The sequence below is a fragment of the Ambystoma mexicanum genome, chromosome 10, assembly GCF_040938575.1.
Source record: "Ambystoma mexicanum isolate Mex_15411 chromosome 10, UKY_AmexF1_1, whole genome shotgun sequence".
NCBI lineage: Eukaryota > Metazoa > Chordata > Amphibia > Caudata > Ambystomatidae > Ambystoma > Ambystoma mexicanum.
In genome coordinates, this window is record NC_090932.1 from 1,072,004,360 (window position 1) to 1,072,026,384 (window position 22,025).

General features: G+C 50.3%; 1 protein-coding gene across 1 annotated transcript in view; it reads right to left on the bottom strand.

The window, feature by feature from the left end:
* SLC23A2 (solute carrier family 23 member 2) overlaps positions 1-22,025 on the bottom strand; it is a 1,453,080-nt gene that overhangs the window by 235,245 nt on the left and 1,195,810 nt on the right. Inside the window, exon 15 of the mRNA XM_069618873.1 lies at positions 20,108-20,245. Coding sequence (XP_069474974.1) covers positions 20,108-20,245 — 138 coding nt within the window. The remainder of the gene's footprint in view (positions 1-20,107; positions 20,246-22,025) is intronic.

Genomic DNA, 22,025 nt, shown 5'->3' on the forward strand with positions numbered 1-22,025 from the left:
TATTACACATGATGTTTTTCAAAGTTCGAAAAGGGACGTCGACAGGGCGTGACTAATACTATCCCTAGTGTGACGTACCCTATACCCATGATCCATCACACGTCGAGGTCCCTCGATAATTTTTTCCTGCTATCGTGGAAAGTTGTTTCTTAGGCTAAATTTGGCATTGAGAAGAACAAGTTACTTTCTTACCTGGTAACGTTCTTTCGATGGGATGGTCCGACGACGTATTCCATATCTATGACAGGTAATCACCACAGCTGTGCTGCATCGGAAACTTTTTTCGGCGTCTGCGTCCTGCGTCGATGACGTCGATGCGCCGTCATCGAGGACCTCCTCTGACGTCCGACGTCATCCGATGTGATAAGTAGGACGCACGACGCCCGTAACCTCAGTTGTAGTTTTTTCTCCCAGAACGTGTGACATTAGTCTACTGCCAGTCAGACACAAAGCCTTGCGGAACGTAAGCTGCAATCGCATAAGAAATTCTGCAGCGGGGAAGGTAAGGAGGGAGCGATATGGAATACGCCGTCGGATCATCCCATCGAAAGAACGTTACCAGGTAAGAAAGTAACTTGTTCTTCGAGGGGATTGGGTCCTCCGACGTATTCCATATCTATGACAGACTCCCAAAGCAGTACCAGAGCAAGGAGGAGGGAAAGAATTTAGAATGAAAATTTAGAATTGCCAATCAAATAGAGCAAAGGACCGCCTTGCCAAAGGCCAGATCCTGTCCTCGGATGGAATCGAGGGAATAGTGACGTACAAATGTATGTACTGAAGCCCAGGTGGCTGCATCACAGATGTTGCGAATAGGAACACCCCTCTGCAGGGCAGTATATGCAGCCATACCCCTGGCAGAATGGGCCCGCAAGCCAGCCGGTGGGTCCTTACCCGCCAAGCGGTAACACTCCGAGATGGCCAAAATAATACAGCGAGACAAAGTCTGTTTCGTCACAGCTTGTCCCAAACGCTTTCCAGCGTAACCAATAAAGAGTTGATCGTCCACTCGGACATGCATGAAACATAAAAGCTTAAAGCTCTCCTAGGATCAAGCCTATGGAGCCTCTCCTTTTCCTTACCAGGATGCGGAGGAGGATAGAATGCCGGAAGAACAACCTTCTGGGCCAAATGAAATTCTGTCACTACCTTCAGAAGAAAAGGAGGACGGACTCTAAGGACAACCCTGTCCTCATGGAAAACAGTGAAGGGAGGCTTAACTGAAAGTGCCTGTAACTCACTCATTCTGCGAGCGGAAGTGACCGCAACTAAAAATACAGTTTTAAGAGTCAACAGTCTCAAAGGACACCCGTTAGAAACCCGAGAACAAGATTCAAATCCCAACCGGGCACCAGGAAAGGTGACGGAGGGAACACATTAGTGAGCCCTTTCAGAAACTGTGAAATTAAAGGGATTTTAAAGTAGGAACACTCTTCAGACGAGCGCTTAAAGAAGGACAGCTCCGCCAGGTAACCTTTAATGGTACCCACTAGCAAGCCCCTGTGGGCCAAAGAAAGTAAAAAGAACAGAACCATGGGGATGTCACATGCAAAAGGATCCACATTCTGAACTCTGCACCAGTCGCAGAACTTACGCCAACGGTACAGAGACTTTGTTGCTGGCCGTCGGGCCGAGAGCAACACCTCCATCACGTCTTCAGGGAGGACCCAATCCTTATACCTCAACCTTTCAGAAGCCAAGCGTGAAGGTTGAGGGATCTGACCTCTGGATGGAGAACCTGACCCCCCCCTCCCGTGAGAGCAGATCGTCTCAGTAGGGAAGACGACGTGGAGGGCTGATGGACAAGTCGAGAAGGTCCGGGTACCACGTCCTCCGAGCCCACGCCGGAGCAATGAGGATCATCCGGGAACCGAACTTCCGTAACCTCCGCAGCACTTGCGGGATAATGGGGACCGGAGGAAACGCGTAGAGCAGTGGGAATGACCACTCCACCACGAACGCGTCTCCTAAGGCTCCTTTTGGAGGAAACTCCCGCGAGCAGAACCTCTTGCACTTCCGGTTGACACTGGAGGCGAAGAGATCCACTTGAGGGGTCCCCTAAAGGGCGAAGATCTCCAGGAGAATCTCCTGAGCCAACTCCCACTCGTGAGAGATCGTGCTCTGCCTGCTCAGCCTGCTCAGAGCGTCCGCCGTCACGTTTTCGTCTCCGGCCAGAAGAACTGCTGAGATCGAAACTTCCTGCTGGATGGCCCAGAACTCGAGCTGCATCGCCTCCCTGCACAGAGGAAGTGACCCTGCCCCCCCCCCCCCCCTTTTTGTTGAGGTAGTGCATGGCCACTGTGTTGTCTGTCAGGATCAGGACATTCTTTCCTCGCACAGTCGGCAGAAAAGCCTTCAGGGCTAGCCTGACGGCCCTCAGCTCCAACAGATTGATCTGGAGTCTGGAGTCTGGACTCCGACAGAGACCAACGACCGCTGACTGTGAGCTCGTTGGCATGAGCTCCCCATCCCGTGAGGGATGCATCCGTCACAATCGTCACCTCCGGCCAGGGAAGCCAAAACGGAGCCCCCTTCATCAAGTTGCCTTCGACGGCCCACCACAGAAGGTCCTGGGCGACCCAGGGCGGCACCAGAACCGGGTCCGACATCCTGCCGGAGGACTGCGACCATTGCATCTTGAGTGCCCACTTCAAAGATCACATCCGCAGGCGAGCCTCTGGCACCAGAAGAATGCAGGATGCCATGAGGCCGAGCAACCTCAAGAACTCGAACGCTGGGAGCGTCTGGGCATGCTGAAACTTGTGCACCATCTGCTGAATGTAAAGAGCCCTCACCTGGGGAGGAAAACACTGCCCCAGGGAAGTGTCGAGCACTGCTCCGATGTACTGGAGCCGCTGTGTTGGCGTCAAATGGGACTTCTTTAAATTGAGGGAGAAGCCCAGCCTGTGAAGGGAGTGGCAGGTGACTGGCAGATGATCCAGGACCTGCTCGGGAGAGCGCGCCCTGATCAACCAATCGTCCAGGTAGGGGTAGACGTGAATCCCCCCTTGCCTGAGATACGCTGCCACCACCACCATGAGCTTGGTGAAAACCCTCGGGCGGAGGTCAATCCGAACGGCAGGACCCGAAACTGAAAGTGCGAGTCGCCAACCGTGAACCTCAGGTACTTCTTGTGCTTGGGATGGATCGGCACATGGAAGTAAGCATCATTGAGGTCGAGAGACACCAACCAGTCCTGAAGCTGAAGGGCTGAAGAGAGAGTAACCATCTTGAACTTGTCCTTCCTGAGGAATTTGTTCAAACCGCGCAAGTCCATGGTGGGTCTCAATCCCCCGTCTTTCTTCGAAATCAAAAAATAAGGGGAATACCATCCCTTGTTCCTCTCCGCTACAGGCACCAGTTCTATGGCGCCTTTCTCCAGCAGGGCTTGAATTTCCTGCGCAAGGAGCGCATCCGGACTCTTCAAAGAGAGGTTCCCTGGTGGATTGTCGTGAGGCCTCTGCCGAAAGGGAAGACAGTACCCGTGGGTTATGATCTCCAGAACCCACACATCTGAAGTAATGGCACGCCACTCTACAAGATGCTGCGCCAGCCTTCCCCCAACCGGCGAACCATGGGACGTGGCCTCATGACTGAGTGGTAGCGGCTGCGGCGTTACCGGAGGGCAAAGAGGCAACTGCCCGAGCGGCCTTGGCACCACGGGTACCCGGTCGTCCACCTCTGGTACCCCTGCGTTGGCCTCTTTGACTGCCAGCTCCTCTCGCTTTACCAAAGGAGTAATAACGAAAGGAACCACCCCTCCATTGCTGTCCCCTAGGACGAAAAAGCTGAGGTTGCCTGACTGCAGCACCTAACGATTTGGCTGCAGCTTTAGGGGTCTGCAACCTCTCAAGGCTCTCGTCAGCCTTGCTGCCAAAAAGGTGTTCACCGTCAAAGGGCATATTGAGGAGCCAGGATTGCACATCAGGAGCAAACCCCGACTTCCGCAACCACGCAAACCTGCGTATCACGGTGCTCGCCGCCATGGACCTGCTGACGCATTCAGCCATGTCAAAACCCGACTGAACGGACTCACACATGGCATCCTTACCATCCTGGACCATAGCAAGGAAACCATCCTGTTCGTCCCCTTCGGGAATATGTTCAGCCGCTAACGCAACACAGTTCCACAGAGTATGTGTGAAACGAGACAAGGCACATATGGAGTTGGCCGCCTGAAGCGCCATACCACCCGAAGAAAACACTTTCTTCGCCCAGCCATCAAAACGTTTGTCGTCCCTATCAGGAGGGATGGTAGGGTACGACGCCTGCTTTGCCGGAGCCGTGGCCGCCTGCACCACCAAACTCTCCGGAGTGGGGTGCCTGGTCAAGTAGCAGGGGTTGCTACTGGCTGGATGGTATTTTCGCGACAAGGACCTGCCCACCGCCGGGAGACTCTCCGGAGCAGTCCAAGCCGCTGCCGCCGCCACCCTTCTCTGTAGAGCCACATGAAACGGCAGTACCGGGTCAGTTGGGGGACCAACATCAAGGATGTCCGTGAGATCACCCTGCACAAACTCCCCTGGGGGAGCAGACCATCCCAAGTTCTCGGAGACCCTAGCCATAAGGCGCCGGTACGAGGAATCGGCATGAGAGCCAGGCTCAGGCCTACAAAACTCCACCTCCGGAGAGGTGTCCAGTCCACTGGCATCATGCAGTGACTGCCTCAAATCGTCAAATTGGCTATGGCCCGAGACCATCTCATCCGGAACCTGACTAGGAACCAGGCCATCAGAGTCCTCATCCACCTCCGAAATATATTCCAGGTGGTGAAAAGAAGGCACTCGAGAGTGCTTGCTCTTAGCCAGAGCCTTTCTAGGGGGTTCCCCCGTGCCACGGGGTACCTCCGACACCCCTGCCTCGAAAGGCATCAAGGGCGTCGAGTGCGCCGAGAACTAAGTATTTGTTGAGTAGATGCAGATCCAGGATGGTCTCCAACCCCCTGTTTTCTTCCCCTGTCCGAGAGCGTACAGCATCTGTCAGTGGTGATCTTCTTCCACACACTGACTAACTCTGACAGACATTTGTTGCATTCAACCACCCTTGTGGACGGAAAGACAAGCCGTTCCCCCCATCTAGTGTAATCCTGTGTGCTCAAGCAGGAAGTCTAGAATACGTGCCAGCTTGTACCATAGTTCCCGGTCATATCGGGACAAAATGGCTAGGGAATTAGCTGCCTTGAAGGTAGAGGCTGCTGTGTAGATTATTCTCTTGCCCACTGCGTCTAGCTTCTTCCGGGGGTACCATGACTGCCGACGATGAGTATTCCGAGCACTTCCTGGCTGCAGCCAAGATCACAGAGTTGGGCGAAGGCTGAGATCTTAAGCATCTGGGAGCTGAATCTGGTACCCTTTACTTTTTTGCCAATCTGTCAAGCTTGGGCGGGGCCGTACCATGGTTCTCCATTAGCGCCAGGCCCTCCTCCCAGATATCATCCAGGAAAGGACAGACATGATGGTCTTTCTTCTGGACTCGCGCTGCTGGTACAGGAACCCTTCTTTCTTAGTTTCCTCGGGTACTAACTGAAACAGTTCAGAGGCCATGGACATCATGGAATTAAAAAGATCCAACTTTGTCCGGCGGGGAAGCCCTATGGGATCATCCGCATGTGGCGTTTCAACGTCAGCTGCCACAAAGTCGTCACCCTCGTTAGTGCCTGTAGCCGTAGTAGTCATGCCCGGGGCTCCGGGTGGAGTCAGGTTGCGAGGCAGCACTGGCGGCAGAGTTGGATGACATTGAGGACCAGCAAATCCCTTAGACTTTCTCTTCCGACGAGGAGGGCTCACCCCCTTGGTTTCCTGAGGGTCTTGTGGTGGAGAAGGCCCTGGTGCAGTGGGCATCCTCAGCAGGATCTCTGAGACCAGTGTGTCTGTCGAGTCATTAGAATATCCGACAACACGTCCCTCAGTTGAGGGGTGAATGGAGCCAGTGGCATAGGGTCAGGGTGGACGCGCCTCCTTTTGCGTGCAGGGGACAAAGGCTCACCGCCCTCAGATTCCCCTCCATTGTGGTCTCTATAGCAGTCATCAGGCCAATTATCGTTGCTGTTGTCAGAGTTTGAATAAATCTGCTTCGGTCTCCCTGAAGCAGCATGTGGGTCCAACTCCCGTGGAGATTCCATCGGGGGTGCCTTGTCGTCCTCCCTTTCATTCTCCGGAGGCTTCTGGACTCTTACGGTTGCAGGGCCTTGCCCCACCCCGGGGTCCCTGCCTTCGTCGCTGCCTCTGCAGCTGTATCACGCCTAGGGGGTAAGGACACACGTGGGGTCGCCATAGTAGGTACCACCTTTGTGGACCCGCTTTCCTTCGGTGCTGTTGTTGTGGACTTAATCGATGTGCTCGTCGAGGCCCTCATCGACGGGTCTTGTCGAATCAGTTGACTTGAAAGGTTGAGAGGTCTTAGTTTTGACGGGTCCTCCACGGACGTCCTCCTCGTCGCTTTGTCTGTCAATAAACGAAGTTTGGATGGGATTAAGGACTTTCTCTTAGAAGAGGCCGCAGTGGAGACTGATGGTGATGGCGATCACGCTCTGCCAGACTTGGGACCTGCATTAGTGGCATCCAGTGCTGCAAAGCTTGGCCTTCTCTTGTACCCCCGTGGGTGGGGCGTCCTGAAAGGATCTCAAACTCCTCCTGGAGGGAGTTTGCTCCTCGGAACCGTCAGTCTTGGGTGAGGCATGACTCTGCCCGCAGGCCGAGTCAGGTGCCTTGCTTGATTTGATCCACGCTGCCAGCCTGCTCTAGCGATCCTTCTTGGCTTTCTTTGACAAACCACAGCACACCTCTCATCCACTACATCGTGGTCCGGATGCAGGCAATATAAGCATTTAAGATGCCCATTTTTCACCAATACATTCCTTCATCCACACTTTGCGCAGAGTTTGAAGAGGCTCCTGCTTTCGTTCGCCTCGGACATGGTGGAAAGGTGCAAAGAAGGCCCAAGGCTGGGCCTTTTCAAAACTTCGATGGATGATCCGACAGTGATTGTAGATCTTCACCGACAGTGGATCCCCGGAATCGGTAGCTGTTCTTTGTTGAAAACGATTAAGAAAAAAGTGGTCAAAATTATTGGATTTCTATGGAAAAGTTCGAAATTGCACAAAAAACTCGTAGAGCCAACGTGAGGACTCCCAACACTGAAGCGTGCAGTAAAAATCTGAAGATGGCCTCCAGGGGTGGCGCTTAGGGAGAGGACTGTCATTGGATGGGGGCAGTATGACCCAGAGCAATGATTAGTTTAGAGGAGAAATACAGCTTTAAAGTTAAACTCTTTTTTCTTTTACTGAGGATTCCAATTCTCAGGGAACCTTCCTGAGCATGTGAGTCCATGCCCGACCCCATGCTGGAGAATGTGTTTTCACTACATTCTAAAAGCCCCACTAGGAAACAATGCAAACTGAACTCTCCTGTCGTCCTCCCTTGTGCCCCTGAGAAGTGTCCTACATGTGGCAGCATGCCTCATCAAGGGTCTACGCAGCTACGACCACATCACCCCGGCCCTCATCGACCTTCACTGGCTCCCACTGTGCGCACAAATCACCTTGAGGTCTAGCTGCATCATCTATAAGGCAGCCACCCTCGAGTCACCCTGCTACCTTGTGGAGAACCTCAGCACCTCCGGCAGACAGAGCACCGCCAGGACAGGTGAAGACTTGAAATACGCCACTGCAAAAAGCAAAGGACCGGAAAACAAGCCTTTTCTGCCTACACCCCAAGACGATGGAGCCTCCTCCCTGTCAGCATCAGACTCGCCCCATGACCCTACAATTCAGAAAATAACTCAATACCCTACTCTTCAATGAGTCTCTCCTGCTCAACACCTAGGCCAACAACGTCTCCCCTGCTCCACCTGACTCGCTAGATGCCGCTTGCCCCTCTCCTCCCGGCCACCCTGTACAGCTGCACCCCTCCTGCAGGCCCCTCCGTATCCTACCCTGCTGTATATCCGGTTTGTTACCTCTGAAAAGCACTGTGTTATGCATCTGTACTGTTGTATACCTATGTAAAACGCTCTGTTGTGTAACTGTATTGTTGTATAACTCTGTTGCTTCTCAAAGCTAGGTCCATCTAGGGAAATTTATGCCCTTTAATCCGACCCTGAAAAGAATCACCTAACATACTGCATTACTGTTTTTTCTACAGTTGTATTAAAATAACATACTATATACATACTATATTCCACCTATGAACCTAACCAGGCACCCACAGCTCAGGTAAGTGGTTTGATAAGGGGTGGTTTATATGCAGATTATTCTCAGAGAAGCCCAGCAACTGCTTAAAAGGGCCCCAGTCTCCAATAGAGGCGAGAAATTCTCGAGCGTTTTGCGGTCCTGGCCCATTGACAGCTCGGGCAGCAGCCTCAGGGCTTTGTCCTCAGCAGGAAACCTTCATACTTAAGATCACCGTAACCTAGATAGGTCTTCAAAGCCACCCACATATCCATACCATAGAACTAGCTGTTTGGGGCTGAAGGGCTCTTTAGTGGTTCTTTGGGGGTAACTGGTGCGCACATGTTGGCTGAAAGAGACCCTTCCCTGCTCCTCAGTGCTTCAAGCTGACCTTAGTGTGACATAGCACTACAGAAACAACAAGCGTGACATTGTCATATATGGCACAACCATGTTACCAACACAGCCCCTGTGTAGGCATCATGAAGTAGTCACAGACAACTGAGTAGAATTTTGGGATACACACTTTAATAAACCAAATATTGGGGCTGGAAAAAGGCCTACCTTGCCCTATGCTGAGGTGTGTTTTGCCTACCTAAATGAAACTAATGATAGTCTGTGTCAGGAAGTCCAAAGCAAATGTCTGTCCAGAACCTATACTTGCCCTCACATCTAACTATCAGCACTAAATGGAAAGTGTTCAAATAAAAGTTCAGAGCTTCTTCCAGCACCTGGATGGAAAAGGGGTTTCCCTTCCCCAAAGTTCAAGTAGTTCATGTTATCAGATAGGGGGTTCCATTCCCCATGCTTTCAAGTCTCTAAAAGTTCTCAAACAAAACAATCTTCCAGATCTCTTAATGTTCTAAACACCACAACTCCCAGAGATGCTCCCCAGCTCTTCTGGTTTAGTTGCCTTTCACAAAGTTCAATTCCTTAATGTCAGCTACTTTCAATAATAACTGGCTTCTCTGAAAAATGCTCACACGAGTACTGGCAAGGCTTCTTAGCCTTTTTTACTTCTTGAAAATGTTCATTACAACAATCCAGTCTTTTCATTGCTAACTGGGATGTTCATAATGCCCCCTTTAACAGTTCTGGGACCTCTGTTTCGGACCTTTGCTTGTTATGCACTTTTCCAGCTTCTGCTGTTCACTCAACATGCCCCGGGCTCCGCCTGTCTTCTGGGCTGACTCACCGGTTTGCAGTCGCGTGTCGGCTGGCTTCTGTATGGCACTGTAGAACCTCATTTGTCTCTCTGTGCTTTGCGCCACCTTTCCATGGCCTCAGGCACCTCCTCGACAGACCTCGCTCTACCATGCTGCTTTGCCTGGAGCACCGGCAAGCGCTGTCCTCGCGTTCCTGCAGCTGCGAATGGCCAGGGAGCTTCCCTCCACTCCTGGCGTCTCCACAGCTTTTTGCAATGCCAGTTCCACTTTTCCCAGCTTGCTCTCGAGTCCTGACCTGGCTTCGCTACGGTTTCCTCTCCTCCGTAGTTGCAGCATCTCTGGGTCACTGCTTCTCCTCTTGTGTCCAGCCGTGTCCCCACAGGGAAACAGAAGTGTCTCTCCTGCCATTGCGTCCTCCAGTTTAAGTTTCCGGCATCAATTACGATGTCGGAAATAATAGATCGCTCAGTGTCAAACCAACAGTCTTTCTTCTGTATTAGATGCCTCTTCCTCGTCTGAGTACCATCGTGATGTCCGTGAATGTAGGAGTCATAAGGAGGATGTATGGCTCTGTGGTGTTTCTTACCCATCCCAGTACCGGATTGATGTCTACTGGGAAATGATGTGCAGGAAAAATAGGGAAGGGACTGATAGTACCCCACAAAGGCCAGGGGGATATTGTGTTAATGGGAAAAGGGAAATGTGGCATACCATGTCTCACCCAAGTGTGCCTCATCTCCACTCCCTAAATCTCCTCCACAGAGGTGATCCTCTCACGCATTATCCACCTCCAGGGTCAGGAGCAGAAAAAGACAAGTCTTTCCCGGGCCACCTGGGAGGAGGATATATTGGGGAAAGAAGTGAGGACGCCCTCGGATTCCACACACCCCACAGAACATTAACCATGAGCTTTGCAGGGTTGCACTCTCATTAGACAATATATCAGCAGAGTATCACATTATTCACCCCTCTTTCTGAGTGCCAAGCTTGCAACACAATCTAGAATACAACACATGCAGACCGTCCCAACCTTTTGCTCTCAAACGGAACCGACCACATGTGGCTTGGCGGCTCACAATTGTTATTCGGGAGTTTGGCAAGTGGAAAAACGTAAACTGTTTGGATACCCCTGAACGCGTCACATTATGCCACTCTCCAGTGAATGTTAGCAGAATGAAATAAATACATATATTTTAAAAAAATCTGTAGCATAAAATGAATCACAGAACACCTTGGATTATATTTTGCTGTTCCCTCATTTATTCCCCGTTCAGTCTCCTTCAGTGCATTGAGGCAGCCTAAGAACCTCTATGGGATATGAAAGTAAGCAATACAACAGTACGTGTTTCCTTTCCATGTTTCTGTGAATACTTTCCTCTTCATTTTAGCATGTGGAGATAGCCAGCTTCAGGGCAATTTGAAAGTTAGACATCCACATCTTAGCAGCGCAAATCGACTTCCTATTTGTTGCACTTAAAGACAGGACACGGCACAGTGAAATGAAAAAGTTAGCCTGTGCTGTTGGGCTAGAGGGAAATGTTGCATTTGGCAGTGTGGGGTTGTGTGAGAGTCTGTGTTCGTCAGGGAGGAGGGTATTTAAACCCCAGTCTGCTTTCAACTTTCAAACACACAGAATGTTGCATGCTCGCTTTAGAAACTCATTGATGGAAAAAGGTATTTGCAAATATATTGACTGAATGAACTAAACGTGCGAGGACACAATCTATTCAAAACGCCTGTTATGGAGGCTAACATTGGTGCAAATTAATGTAGGCTTCCACATGTTTTAATGTAATCCCGCCTGAGTTTTAAAAGAGTCTGAAGGATTTACCTTCCTAGGTACAGCACCATTTCCCATTTAGACATCTTCTGGCTAAGTACCTCGGTCGGGGAGTCTGCTTTGGAGGAAATTAAATTAGGTTTCAACAGGTTTTAATGAAATCCTTCTAGCTTGCAGTCCTACATTTGAAAGAGTGTGACCCTCATGTTTTACTCTCTCTGTCGCTCTCCCCTGTTTGACTTCCGCTTCTTTCCATTCTTGTGTTTCATTTTAATTCTTCATTCCAAATTTCAATTTTCATACGAATGCCATTGTTCAATTTTAAGGGAATTTCACTCATTGCTTTATCTACATGTTTATTTACTTATCTCCCCTGCCGCCCCTTTCAATTTTATGGAATAACTGTGGTTTCGTTATGTGAGCAGTTTATGAGAAAGTCGCAACCCTTTCAGACGAGAGCAGGGACCGCTATGAACCAGGTTTAAGTGGCCTACCAGGGCACTGCGGGGAATGAACTATCCCTGAAAAGAAGTGAGGGAGTTGAGAGGGACCCCAGTCCCTAGGCCTTCTCAGAGATTTATGTGTTGTGAGATCATGGTTACCACTGTCCCCTTTGCAGTACCCTGCAGCCTCTTTTCTGACCAGATGTCATTCAGGAATACAAGTTCCAGAAACTCCCAAGCCGCCAGCAGACCGATTCGCACTGCAGTCACAAGAATCCTGAACTGCTATGGGATGTTAGTCCGAAAATCAACTCAACAAGGCATGTTTAAGTCCTCAAGCTGCAGCGCCCACTGGAATGCCCCGGAAGGAAAAGGAACTTGCTTACCTGGGGTGGGAGTTTGACCTGAGGACACCAAAACTGCTTCCCGCTACAACAAAGGAGCGGATGCCGGAAAGTGAAAAGGGGCGTGGCTAAACAGACATTTTGAAACGTCTTTACCAAGGAAAGAGCAGGACCAGATTGGCCCACAAGAACAAGTGACAAGAGAAGCCAATGGGAGCAGTGGAGGAGGGGTGGGGCAGAAAAGGGTGTACTTGGGTACAAAAGCCCCTTTGCTACAGAGCTGCATGAGAGGCTTTTGAGGGGTGAGAGATGAGAGATGGGGTGGAGAGGCACACTAAGCAGATTGCAGCAGAGATTGAGAGTAAACGTGAGATATTGTGTGAGTGAGTGGCACCAATTTTGAATACATGGTGTGTCTGAGGGGTGTGTGAGTGAATGACTGGTAAGGGAGAGTATTGGAAGAGTAGAAGGTAGAAGTGGTATAATGAGGAAAGGTGAATGAGAATGCTGTACTGGGGAAGGCGAGAGGGTGATTTCAGGGTGCTTAGGGGAAGGGGTAGTAGTGGGAAGGTTGGAGAGCAGGAGGGAGGAAGGGAGTAGAAGGATCAGGAGAGAAAGCCAGAGGGAGAGGTCAGAGTGAAAGAGAGTAGTGAAGGGGATAACAGGATGTGGAGGGTGTCCGGTCAAATGGTCGAAAAATAAATGGTCGAATGACCATTTGATCGAATCAAAATGGTCGGAAAAAAAAGGTCGAATTTTTTTATTTATTTATATATTTTTTTTAAGCTTTGGTTGCTTAAAAAATATTTTTAATAAAAAGAACAAGTTACTTTCTTACCTGGTAACGTTCTTTCGATGGGATGGTCCGACGACGTATTCCATATCTATGACATGTAATCGCCACAGCTGTGCTGCTTCGGAAACTTTTTTCGGCATCTGCGTCGATGACGTCGATGCGGCGTCGTCGAGGACCTCCTCCGACGTCCGACGCCATCCGATGTGATAAGTAGGACGCACGATGCCCGTAGCCTCAGTTGTAGTTTTTTCCCCCAGAACGTGTGACATTAGTCAACTGCCAGTCAGACACAAAGCCTTGCGGAACGTAAGCTGCAATCGCAAAAGAAATTCTGCAGCGGGGAAGGCAGGGCGGGAGCGATATGGAGTACGTCGTCGGACCATCCCATCGAAAGAACGTTACCAGGTAAGAAAGTAACTTGTTCTTCGAGGGGATTGGGTCCTCCGACGTATTCCATATCTATGACAGACTCCCAAAGCAGTACCAGAGCAAGGAGGAGGGAAAGAATTTAGAATCAAAATTTAGAATAGCCAATCAAATAGCAGAGCAAAGGACCGCCTTGCCAAAGGCCAGATCCTGTCCTCGGATGGAATAGTGACGTACAAATGTATGTACTGAAGCCCAGGTGGCTGCATCACAGATGTTGCGAATAGGAACACCCCTCTGTAGGGCAGTAGCTGCAGCCATACCCCTGGTAGAATGGGCCCGCAAGCCAGCCGGTGGGTCCTTACCCGCCAAGCGGTAACACTCCGAGATGGGCCAAAATAATCCAGCGAGAAAGTCTGTTTCGTCACAGCTTGCCCCACACGCTTTCCAGCGTAACCAATAAAGAGTTGATCATTCACTCTGACCTGGGACATGCGTGAAACATAAAAGCTTAAAGCTCTCCTAGGATCAAGCCTATGGAGCCTCTCCTCTTCCTTACCAGGATGCGGAGGAGGATAGAAGGCCGGAAGAACAACCTTCTGGGCCAAATTAAATTCCGTCACTACCTTCGGAAGAAAAGAAGGACGAACTCTAAGGACAACCCTGTCCTTGTGAAATACAGTGAAGGGTGGCTTAACTGAAAGTGCCTGTAACTCACTCACTCTGCGAGCGGAAGTAACCGCAACTAAAAACACAGTTTTCAGAGTTAAATAGCCTCAAAGGGCAAGAATGTAAAGGCTCAAACGGAGCACCCATAAGAAACTTAAGAACAAGGTTTAAATCCCAACCGGGCACCAGGAAAGGTGACGGAGGGAACACATTAGTGAGCCCTTTCAGAAACTGTGAAATTAAAGGGATTTTAAAGTAAGAATACTCTTCAGATGAGCGCTTAAAGATAGACAGCGCCGCCAGGTAACCTTTAACGGTACCCACTTGCAAACCCCTGTGGGCCAAAGAAAGTAAAAAGGACAGAACCATGAGGATGTCGCATGCAAAAGGATCCACATTCTGAACTCTGCACCAGTCGCAGAACTTACGCCAACGGTACAGAGACTTTGTTGCCGGCCTTCGGGCCGAAAGCAACACCTCCATCACGTCTTCAGGGAGGTCCCAATTCTTATACCTCAACCTTTCAGAAGCCAAGCGTGAAGGTTGAAGGATCTGACCTCTGGATGGAGAACCTGACCCCCCTCCCGTGAGAGCAGATCGTCTTGGTAGGGAAGACGACGTGGAGGGCAGATGGACAAGTCGAGAAGGTCCGGGTACCACGTCCTCCGAGCCCACGCCAGAGCAATGAGGATAATCCGGGAACCGAACGTCCGTAACCTCTGCCGCACTTGCGGGATGACGGGGACTGGAGGAAACGCGTACAGCAGCGGGAATGACCACTCCACCATGAACGCGTCTCCTAAGGCTCCTTTTGGAGGAAATTCCCGCGAGCAAAACCTTTCGCACTTCCGGTTGACACTGGAGGCGAAGAGATCCACTTGAGGGGTCCCCCAAAGGGCGAAGATCTCCAGGAGAATCTCCTGAGCCAACTCCCACTCGTGAGAGATCACGCTCTGCCTGCTCACAGCGTCCGCCGTCACGTTTTTGTCTCCGGCCAGTTGAACTGCCGCGATCGAAACTTCCTGCTGGATGGCCCAGAACTCGAGCTGGATCGCCTCCCTGCACAGAGGAAGTGACCCTGCCCCCCCCTTTTTGTTGAGGTAATGCATGGCCACTGTGTTGTCCGTCAGGATCAGGACACTCATTCCTCGCACAGTCGGCAGAAAACCCTTCAGGGCTAGCCTGACGGCCCTCAGCTCCACCAGATTGATATGGAGTCTGGACGCCGACGGAGACCAACGACCGCTGACTGTCAGCCCGTTGGCATGAGCTCCCCATCCCGTGAGGGATGCATCCGTCACGATCGTCACCTCCGGCCAGGGAAGCCAAAATGGAGCCCCTTTCATCAAGTTGCCTTCGACGGCCCACCACAGAAGGTCCCGGGCGACCGAGGGCGGCACCTGAACCGGGTCCGACATCCTGCCGGAGGACTGCGACCATTGCGTCTTGAGTGGCCACTGCAAAGATCTCATCCGCAGGCGAGCCTCTGGCACCAGAAGAATGCAGGATGCCATGAGACCGAGCAAGCTCAAGAACTCAAACGCAGGGAGCGTCTGGGAATGCTGAAACTTGTGCACCATCTGCTGAATGTGAAGAGCCCTCACCTGGGGAGGAAAACACTGCCCCAGGGAAGTGTCGAGCACTGCTCCGATGTACTGGAGCCGCTGTGTTGGCGTCAAATGGGACTTCTTTAAATTGAGGGAGAAGCCCAGCCTGTGAAGGGAGAGGCAGGTGATGGACAGATGATCCAGGACTAGCTCGGGAGAGCTCCCCCTGATCAACCAATCGTCCAGGTAGGGGTAGACGTGAATCCCCCCTTGCCTGAGATGCGCTGCCACCACCACCATGAGCTTGGTGAAAACCCTAGGGGCGGAGGTCAATCCAAACGGCAGGACCCGAAATTGAAAGTGCGAGTCGCCAACCGCGAACCTCAGGTACTTCTTGTGCTTGGGATGGATCGGCACATGGAAGTAAGCATCCTTGAGGTTGAGTGACACCAACCAGTCCTGAAGCTGAAGGGCCTGGAGGACTTGAGAGAGAGTAACCATCTTGAACTTGTCCTTCCTGAGGAGTTTGTTCAAACCGCGCAAGTCCATGATGGGTCTCAATCCCCCGTCTTTCTTCGAAATCAAAAAATAAGGGGAATACCATCCCTTGTTCCTCTCCGCTACAGGCACCAGTTCTATGGCGCCTTTCTCCAGCAGGGCTTGAATTTCCTGCGCAAGGAGAGGATCCGGACTCTGCAAAGAGAGGTTGTCCGGTGGATTGTCGCGAGGCCTGTGCCGAAAGGGAAGACAGTAGCTGTGGGTTATGATCTCCAGAACCCACACATCTGAAGTAATGGCGTGCCACTCTACAAGATGCTGCGCCAGCCTTCCCCCAACCGGCGAACCATGGGACATGGCCTCATGACTGAGTGGGAGCGGCTGCGGCGTTACCTGAGGGCAAAGAGGCAACTGCCCGAGCGGCCTTGGCACCACGGGTACCCTGTCGTCCACCTCTGGTATCCCTGCGTTGGCCTCTTTGACTGCCAGCTCCTCTCGCTTTACTGAAGGACGAGTAATAGCGAAAGGAACCACCTCTCCACTGCTGTCCCCTAGGAATAAAAAGGCAGAGGTTGGCGAACTGCAGCGCCCAACGACTTTGATGCAGCTTTTGAGGTCTGCAACCTCTCAAGGCTCTCGTCAGCCTTGCTGCCAAAAAGGTGTTCACCGTCAAAGGGCATGATGAGGAGCCGGGACTGCACATCAGGAGCAAACCCCGACTTCCGCAACCACGCAAACCTGCGTATCATGGTGCTCGCCGCCATGGACCTACTGACGCATTCAGCTAAGTCCAAACCCGACTGAACGGACTCACACATGGCATCGTTACCATCCTGGACCATAGTAAGGAAACCATCCCGTTCGTCCCCTTCGGGAATATGTTCAGCCGCTAACGCAACACAGTTCCACAGAGTGTGTGTGAAACGAGACAAGGCACAAATGGAGTTGGCCGCCTGAAGCGCCATACCACCAGAAGAAAACACTTTCTTCGCCCAGCCATCAAAACGTTTGTCGTCCCTATCAGGAGGGATGGTAGGGTACGACGCCTGCTTTGCCGGGGCCGTGGCCGCCTGCACCACCAAACTCTCCGGAGTGGTGTGCCTGGTCAAGTAGCAGGGGTCGCTACTGGCTGGACGGTATTTTCGCGACAAGGATCTGCCCACCGCCGGGAGACTCTCCGGAGCAGTCCAAGCCGCCGCCACCCTTCTCTGTAAAGCCATATGGAACGGCAGTACCGGGTCAGTTGGGGGACCAACATCAAGGATGTCCGTTAGATCATCCTGCACAAACTCCCCTGGGGGAGCAGACCATCCGAAGTACTCAGAAACCCTAGCCATAAGGCGACGGTACGAGGAATCGGCATGAGAGCCAGGCTCAGGCCTACAAAACTCCACCTCCGGAGAGGTGTCCAGTCCACTGGCATCATGCAGTGACTGCCTCAAATCGTCAAACTGACTATGGCCCGAGACAATTTCATCTGGAACCTGACTAGGAACCAGGCCATCAGAATCCTCATCCGCCTCTGAAATATATTCCAGGTGGCGAAAAGAAGGCACCCGAGAGTGCTTGCTCTTAACCAGAGCCTTCCTAGGGGGTTCCTCCGACACGAAAGGCGTCGATGGCGTCGAGCGAATCGGCGCCGGCGCCGAGAGGATCGGCGTCGAGGAAATCGGCGTCGACGTCAGATGCAGCGCCGCCAGCATCGGCGGCGTCGACACAGCCCTCGAAGCCGGAGCCCCGAGCGTGTTCTTCGACGACCTGAGCGTCGACGGCTTTGACGACTTCCTTGGAGCCGGAGCCCCGAGAAAGCCTGTCAACGCCCTCGACGCCTCAGACGTCAATGTCTTCCTCGAAGACCTCACAGGTGCACACGGTCTCGAACGCGTCGAGGACCGGGACCTGGAACGGGTACGTCGAGAACGAGTCTCCTTGTCCGAACGGGACCTCTCCCGTGACTCGTGCCGACCACTCTTGCGAGCGGCGTCTCTCGACCTCTCACGACCGACCCCACTGGGGGGGGGGGGGCGGCCTAGTACCCTGCGACTCAAGAATCGCCAGCATTTTCTTCCCGAAGGAAGCCCATTCCTCCGGCATCGCACGGCTGGTGGGGTAAGCGACGTGCCGGGCAGAGTACTCCGAAGAGGACCTGGAAGACGACCGGTGTCGGCGCTTCCGAGAATGCCTCGAAGAGGCTGAGGAGTGGCGAGACCGACTCCTAGAAGGAGACCCACGAGACTTCCGATGATGACGCGGAGAGTCACCCCTCGAATCATCCGTCGAAAGCCCCGCAGATCTCGACTTCTGGGGCTTGGACACCCGACCTACCGACAACTTCTTCTTACGTTCGCGTAAGGCTTTGGACGTGAGCAGTCGATACAGTCATCCGTGTCGTGGGCCTCCCAGAGGCACCAGAGGCAGGCGTTGTGCGAGTCAGTCACCGACATCTTGGACCCACACTCCCCGCATTTCTTGAAACCCGGACGCGGGGTCGAAGACGAAGTAGACAACATCTTCACACAAAGGATTTTCACAAAACGAACAGGTTCGAAGAACCGAGAAGAACAGAACTCCAAAGAGTCGAGGCGTTAACCGAGATTCACGAAGCAACACGTTCGTGGAAAAAACGGAACTGAGGCTACGGGTGTCGTGCGTCCTACTTATCACATCGGATGACGCCGGACGAGGTCCTCGACGACGGCGCATCGACGTAGGACGCAGACGCCGAAAAAAGTTTCCGAAGCAGCACAGCTGTGGTGATTAAATGTCATAGATATGGAATACGTCGGAGGACCCAATCCCCACGAAAGGGGGGGTTGGGGGACCCCCCCCCCCATTAAATTAAAAAATTTTAAAAAAATAAAAAATTCGACCTTTTTTTTCTGACCATTTTACTTCGATCAAATGGCCATTCGACCATTTGGTTTTCGACAAAATGACTGGTAACCGATGTGGAGACAGGGAAAGCAATCCCAGTAAGACCAGGGGGAAGGAGAGTGAAGATAAAAGGATAAGAACAGAGGGTGGAGAGAGAGCAGGAATGTGAGACTGACAGTGCCTAGTAAGACTAAGGTAGAGGGTGGAGTGAGTGGAGAAAGAGGGAGGAGAACGGAGGCAGGAGAAGGAGCGAGGACGTAGGGAGAGGTAGTTAGAAGTAAAAACCAGCTTCTGAAGTATGTTTTTCTAACCATAACTTCAAAGTGAACTATGTACGTTTCGGTCCTGAAGGGGCACTAGGTATGTCATGCTAATCTGTGAAGAACTCACCATTTTTTTGCCCTTCTTTTAGTGAGTCGTTTCCCACTCCAACCTGAAGGATAGAAAGGCTCTCATGTGGACCGAATGGGATGCAGTCTTAACCTTTGGAGCCTTTGCAGGTTTTGGCATCCTGGTCTGCATCACCTTTTATAGGAATCCTTGTGCATGGCATTACGATGCAAAGTCATGGATGTCACGTCTTTGATCTCTGCAGAGTAACAGACTTTCAGATGCCCCAGAACTACTCGTGGCCCATGGCATATGCAACACAGGGCTTTTTATGGCCCAGGGTATTGGACTTAATTCTTCTGCAAGCAGCACACTTGTTTTCGTTATGATCCTGTGGTAGGCACTCAGTGTTTGTTTATCCATGGGAATTTGTGATTACACACCAGAGAAGACTTAAATCGTGTCTGTCCATGGGCCTAAATTAAAGCAAATGTAATTATCAAACATACTAAAACTAATTTGTATACACAAACCTTTTGTTGAAAATCTTCTATATCCCAAGGTATTTCTGCTTGTTTGAGGGCCACCATAAGTATAACTAGAATAGCTCAGTCTCTGGTAACTGCTCTAGTTGAAATTCAATGTGCGTGGAAATTGATGGTCAAAGTCGTTCTTCCGTGACCGCAAACAATGCTAGGAAAAATCTATCTGAAGATAGTGCCTACTCAAGGGAGCTTCAAGAGAGGACCATGCATAATGGAATCTAATTACTCATACGTCCATAGTCGACACCCACTTCAAAGATGATAAACAGGTTCTGATGCTCTGGACTATCACCAGATGGCAGCCTATGCTCAGGATGTGAATCAAACAGATTCTCGCTGAAAAACCCTAAGCGTTTATCGGGGTATAGTACCGCTTTCCTCATGACTAAGCACCTACATACTGCCTACCAAGAACACCCTGATTTAGAAGATTAGATTTTAAATGCACATATTTGTTAGCATGTAAGGTAAAGCTGTAAGTCGCCACATGAAGGAAAAAATAGAAAACCTAGAAAAGTGGTACAACTGCTTCTACTCCCTCTAGGATCTGTGAAGAGACACACATGCATGTAAAACTCTTACCGGTCACTAGCGGGTTCTCTTTGAGATAGCTTGGAAGGACAAGTCCAAAGAAGATGGAAAAACCAAGAACAAACAGGTTGCGGGAAGAGTTTAGGTCTACGAACTGAAGGTTGGACAGACCCACTGCCGTGATCATACCTGGAGAAGAGAATAAAGAGATGACACAAATAAATAAATACAGCCACTAGGGTGTCCTCAGGAACATAAATCATAAAGCAAAACAAATAGTCTAAACAACTTTATCTGCCTTTCCGCCAGGCCCATCCTGCATAGCTTAATATCAAATGCATAAATGCTTAACACATTTAAGACATTCTTTTTTAAATAACTGCATGTCAGAAACGAAACCATCCATTGGGTGAAAAGGTACTGAAGATTGCCTTTTATCAGAGGAAGGGGCCACGCTAGAGAGGACTAAGATGTGGCCGTACATTATAGCACATGGTTGTTTAAAAATTGTAATGTGTTCAATCTAAGATTTGCTTTTCAAAGAGATTGTCAAGGTTTGGCGAGAATAACACAGAAGTGAAGCATTGCTTTTTGAGATTTATGGATGGAAGACTGGACCCCAAATATTTAGGTTGAATATTCTTCAGTGTGTAGAGACACACCAACCCAAAGAGACATCTGGTAGATTTGTGCCCGTCTACGACTCAAGGTAGTGATATATTTAATGGTACTGATAATGCAATGCACAAAGAGCCTGGCCCATTCTATGACACGTTCCCAGACTGTCCTACATCTGATAACCAAAATCACACAGTCAGAGTATCAGGTGACCAACGAACAGTGTACGTCACTATTGAGTTGCCTAAAGCTATTTCAGTATATGTTTTAAGAACATTCTACCGAAAACTTCCTTTAAGCAAAAACTGTCAAAACGTTTAAAGTCAATATTACAATTAATTTTAATATGTATGCTTTCCATTTGGAATTAAAAGTGCTAGAGCATGTAATTAAATACATTTAAATAAAACATTTAAAATAATTTAATAAGTTAAGAATCTTTCATTAGCCTGACAAAACCTGTTTAAATCTCTGTTGCAAGTCAATACAATTAGAGGCTTCCAAAAGTTACAATAATTCATATGAAGATTCCATTAGAATTATCAAATATTTTTCAAAAAAGGTAGCAGGCGCCCCTCTCCAGAAAGAACATGGAATGATGACCTGTTCTGTGGTTTTTTCCCCACTGTGAGAGTCTGCAGCCATCGCATTTTGCTCACTGTACATTTCACAGATGGGAAATATCCATTTGCATATCAGTCTTTGTGCCACACACATGGGCATACCAGCACCAAAATGCTATGGCAATTCCCTTCTGAACAAGAATACCACCAGCAACCCCATACGCGTGTTTCAGCCTTTTTGCGCCTCATCAGAGAGGTGGAGCTGTGCTGGACTGCCCTTGTGGGCGGGACAAAGACTGATGGGCAAATTGATATTCCTCCTTTGGGAAAAGTAGAGTGAGCTAAAAGCGATGGCTGCAGACTCTCACAGTGGGTAAAAACCACAGAACAGGTTATCACGCTATGTTCTTTTGAGAGAGGGGCGCATGCTACCTTTTTTGCAGAGTTGTCAAATAGTTTATATAATTTAAAAAGGAAGGCAAGTATAGTGGTTCTTAAACAAGCATTGGCAATGCCAACAATTTTTGCTTTTGTGTAGGCATGGGATCGGCATTTGCCAAGCTCTGTCACTACGGTACTTACGGGCAAATATTGGTAGCAGCTGCAAAATGGTGAGAGTAGCTGGGCATAAATAGCAGTGCCTGGAAACTGCCTATTCAATACATAGACACAAGCCAATCTGCTAGTTTCACCAATGCTTGCTTTTAACAGGACTTCAGGTCAGTACACACATACTGCTTAGATCTCAAATGGCTGAAGGCATATTTGGTGAAGACATTTTTATTATA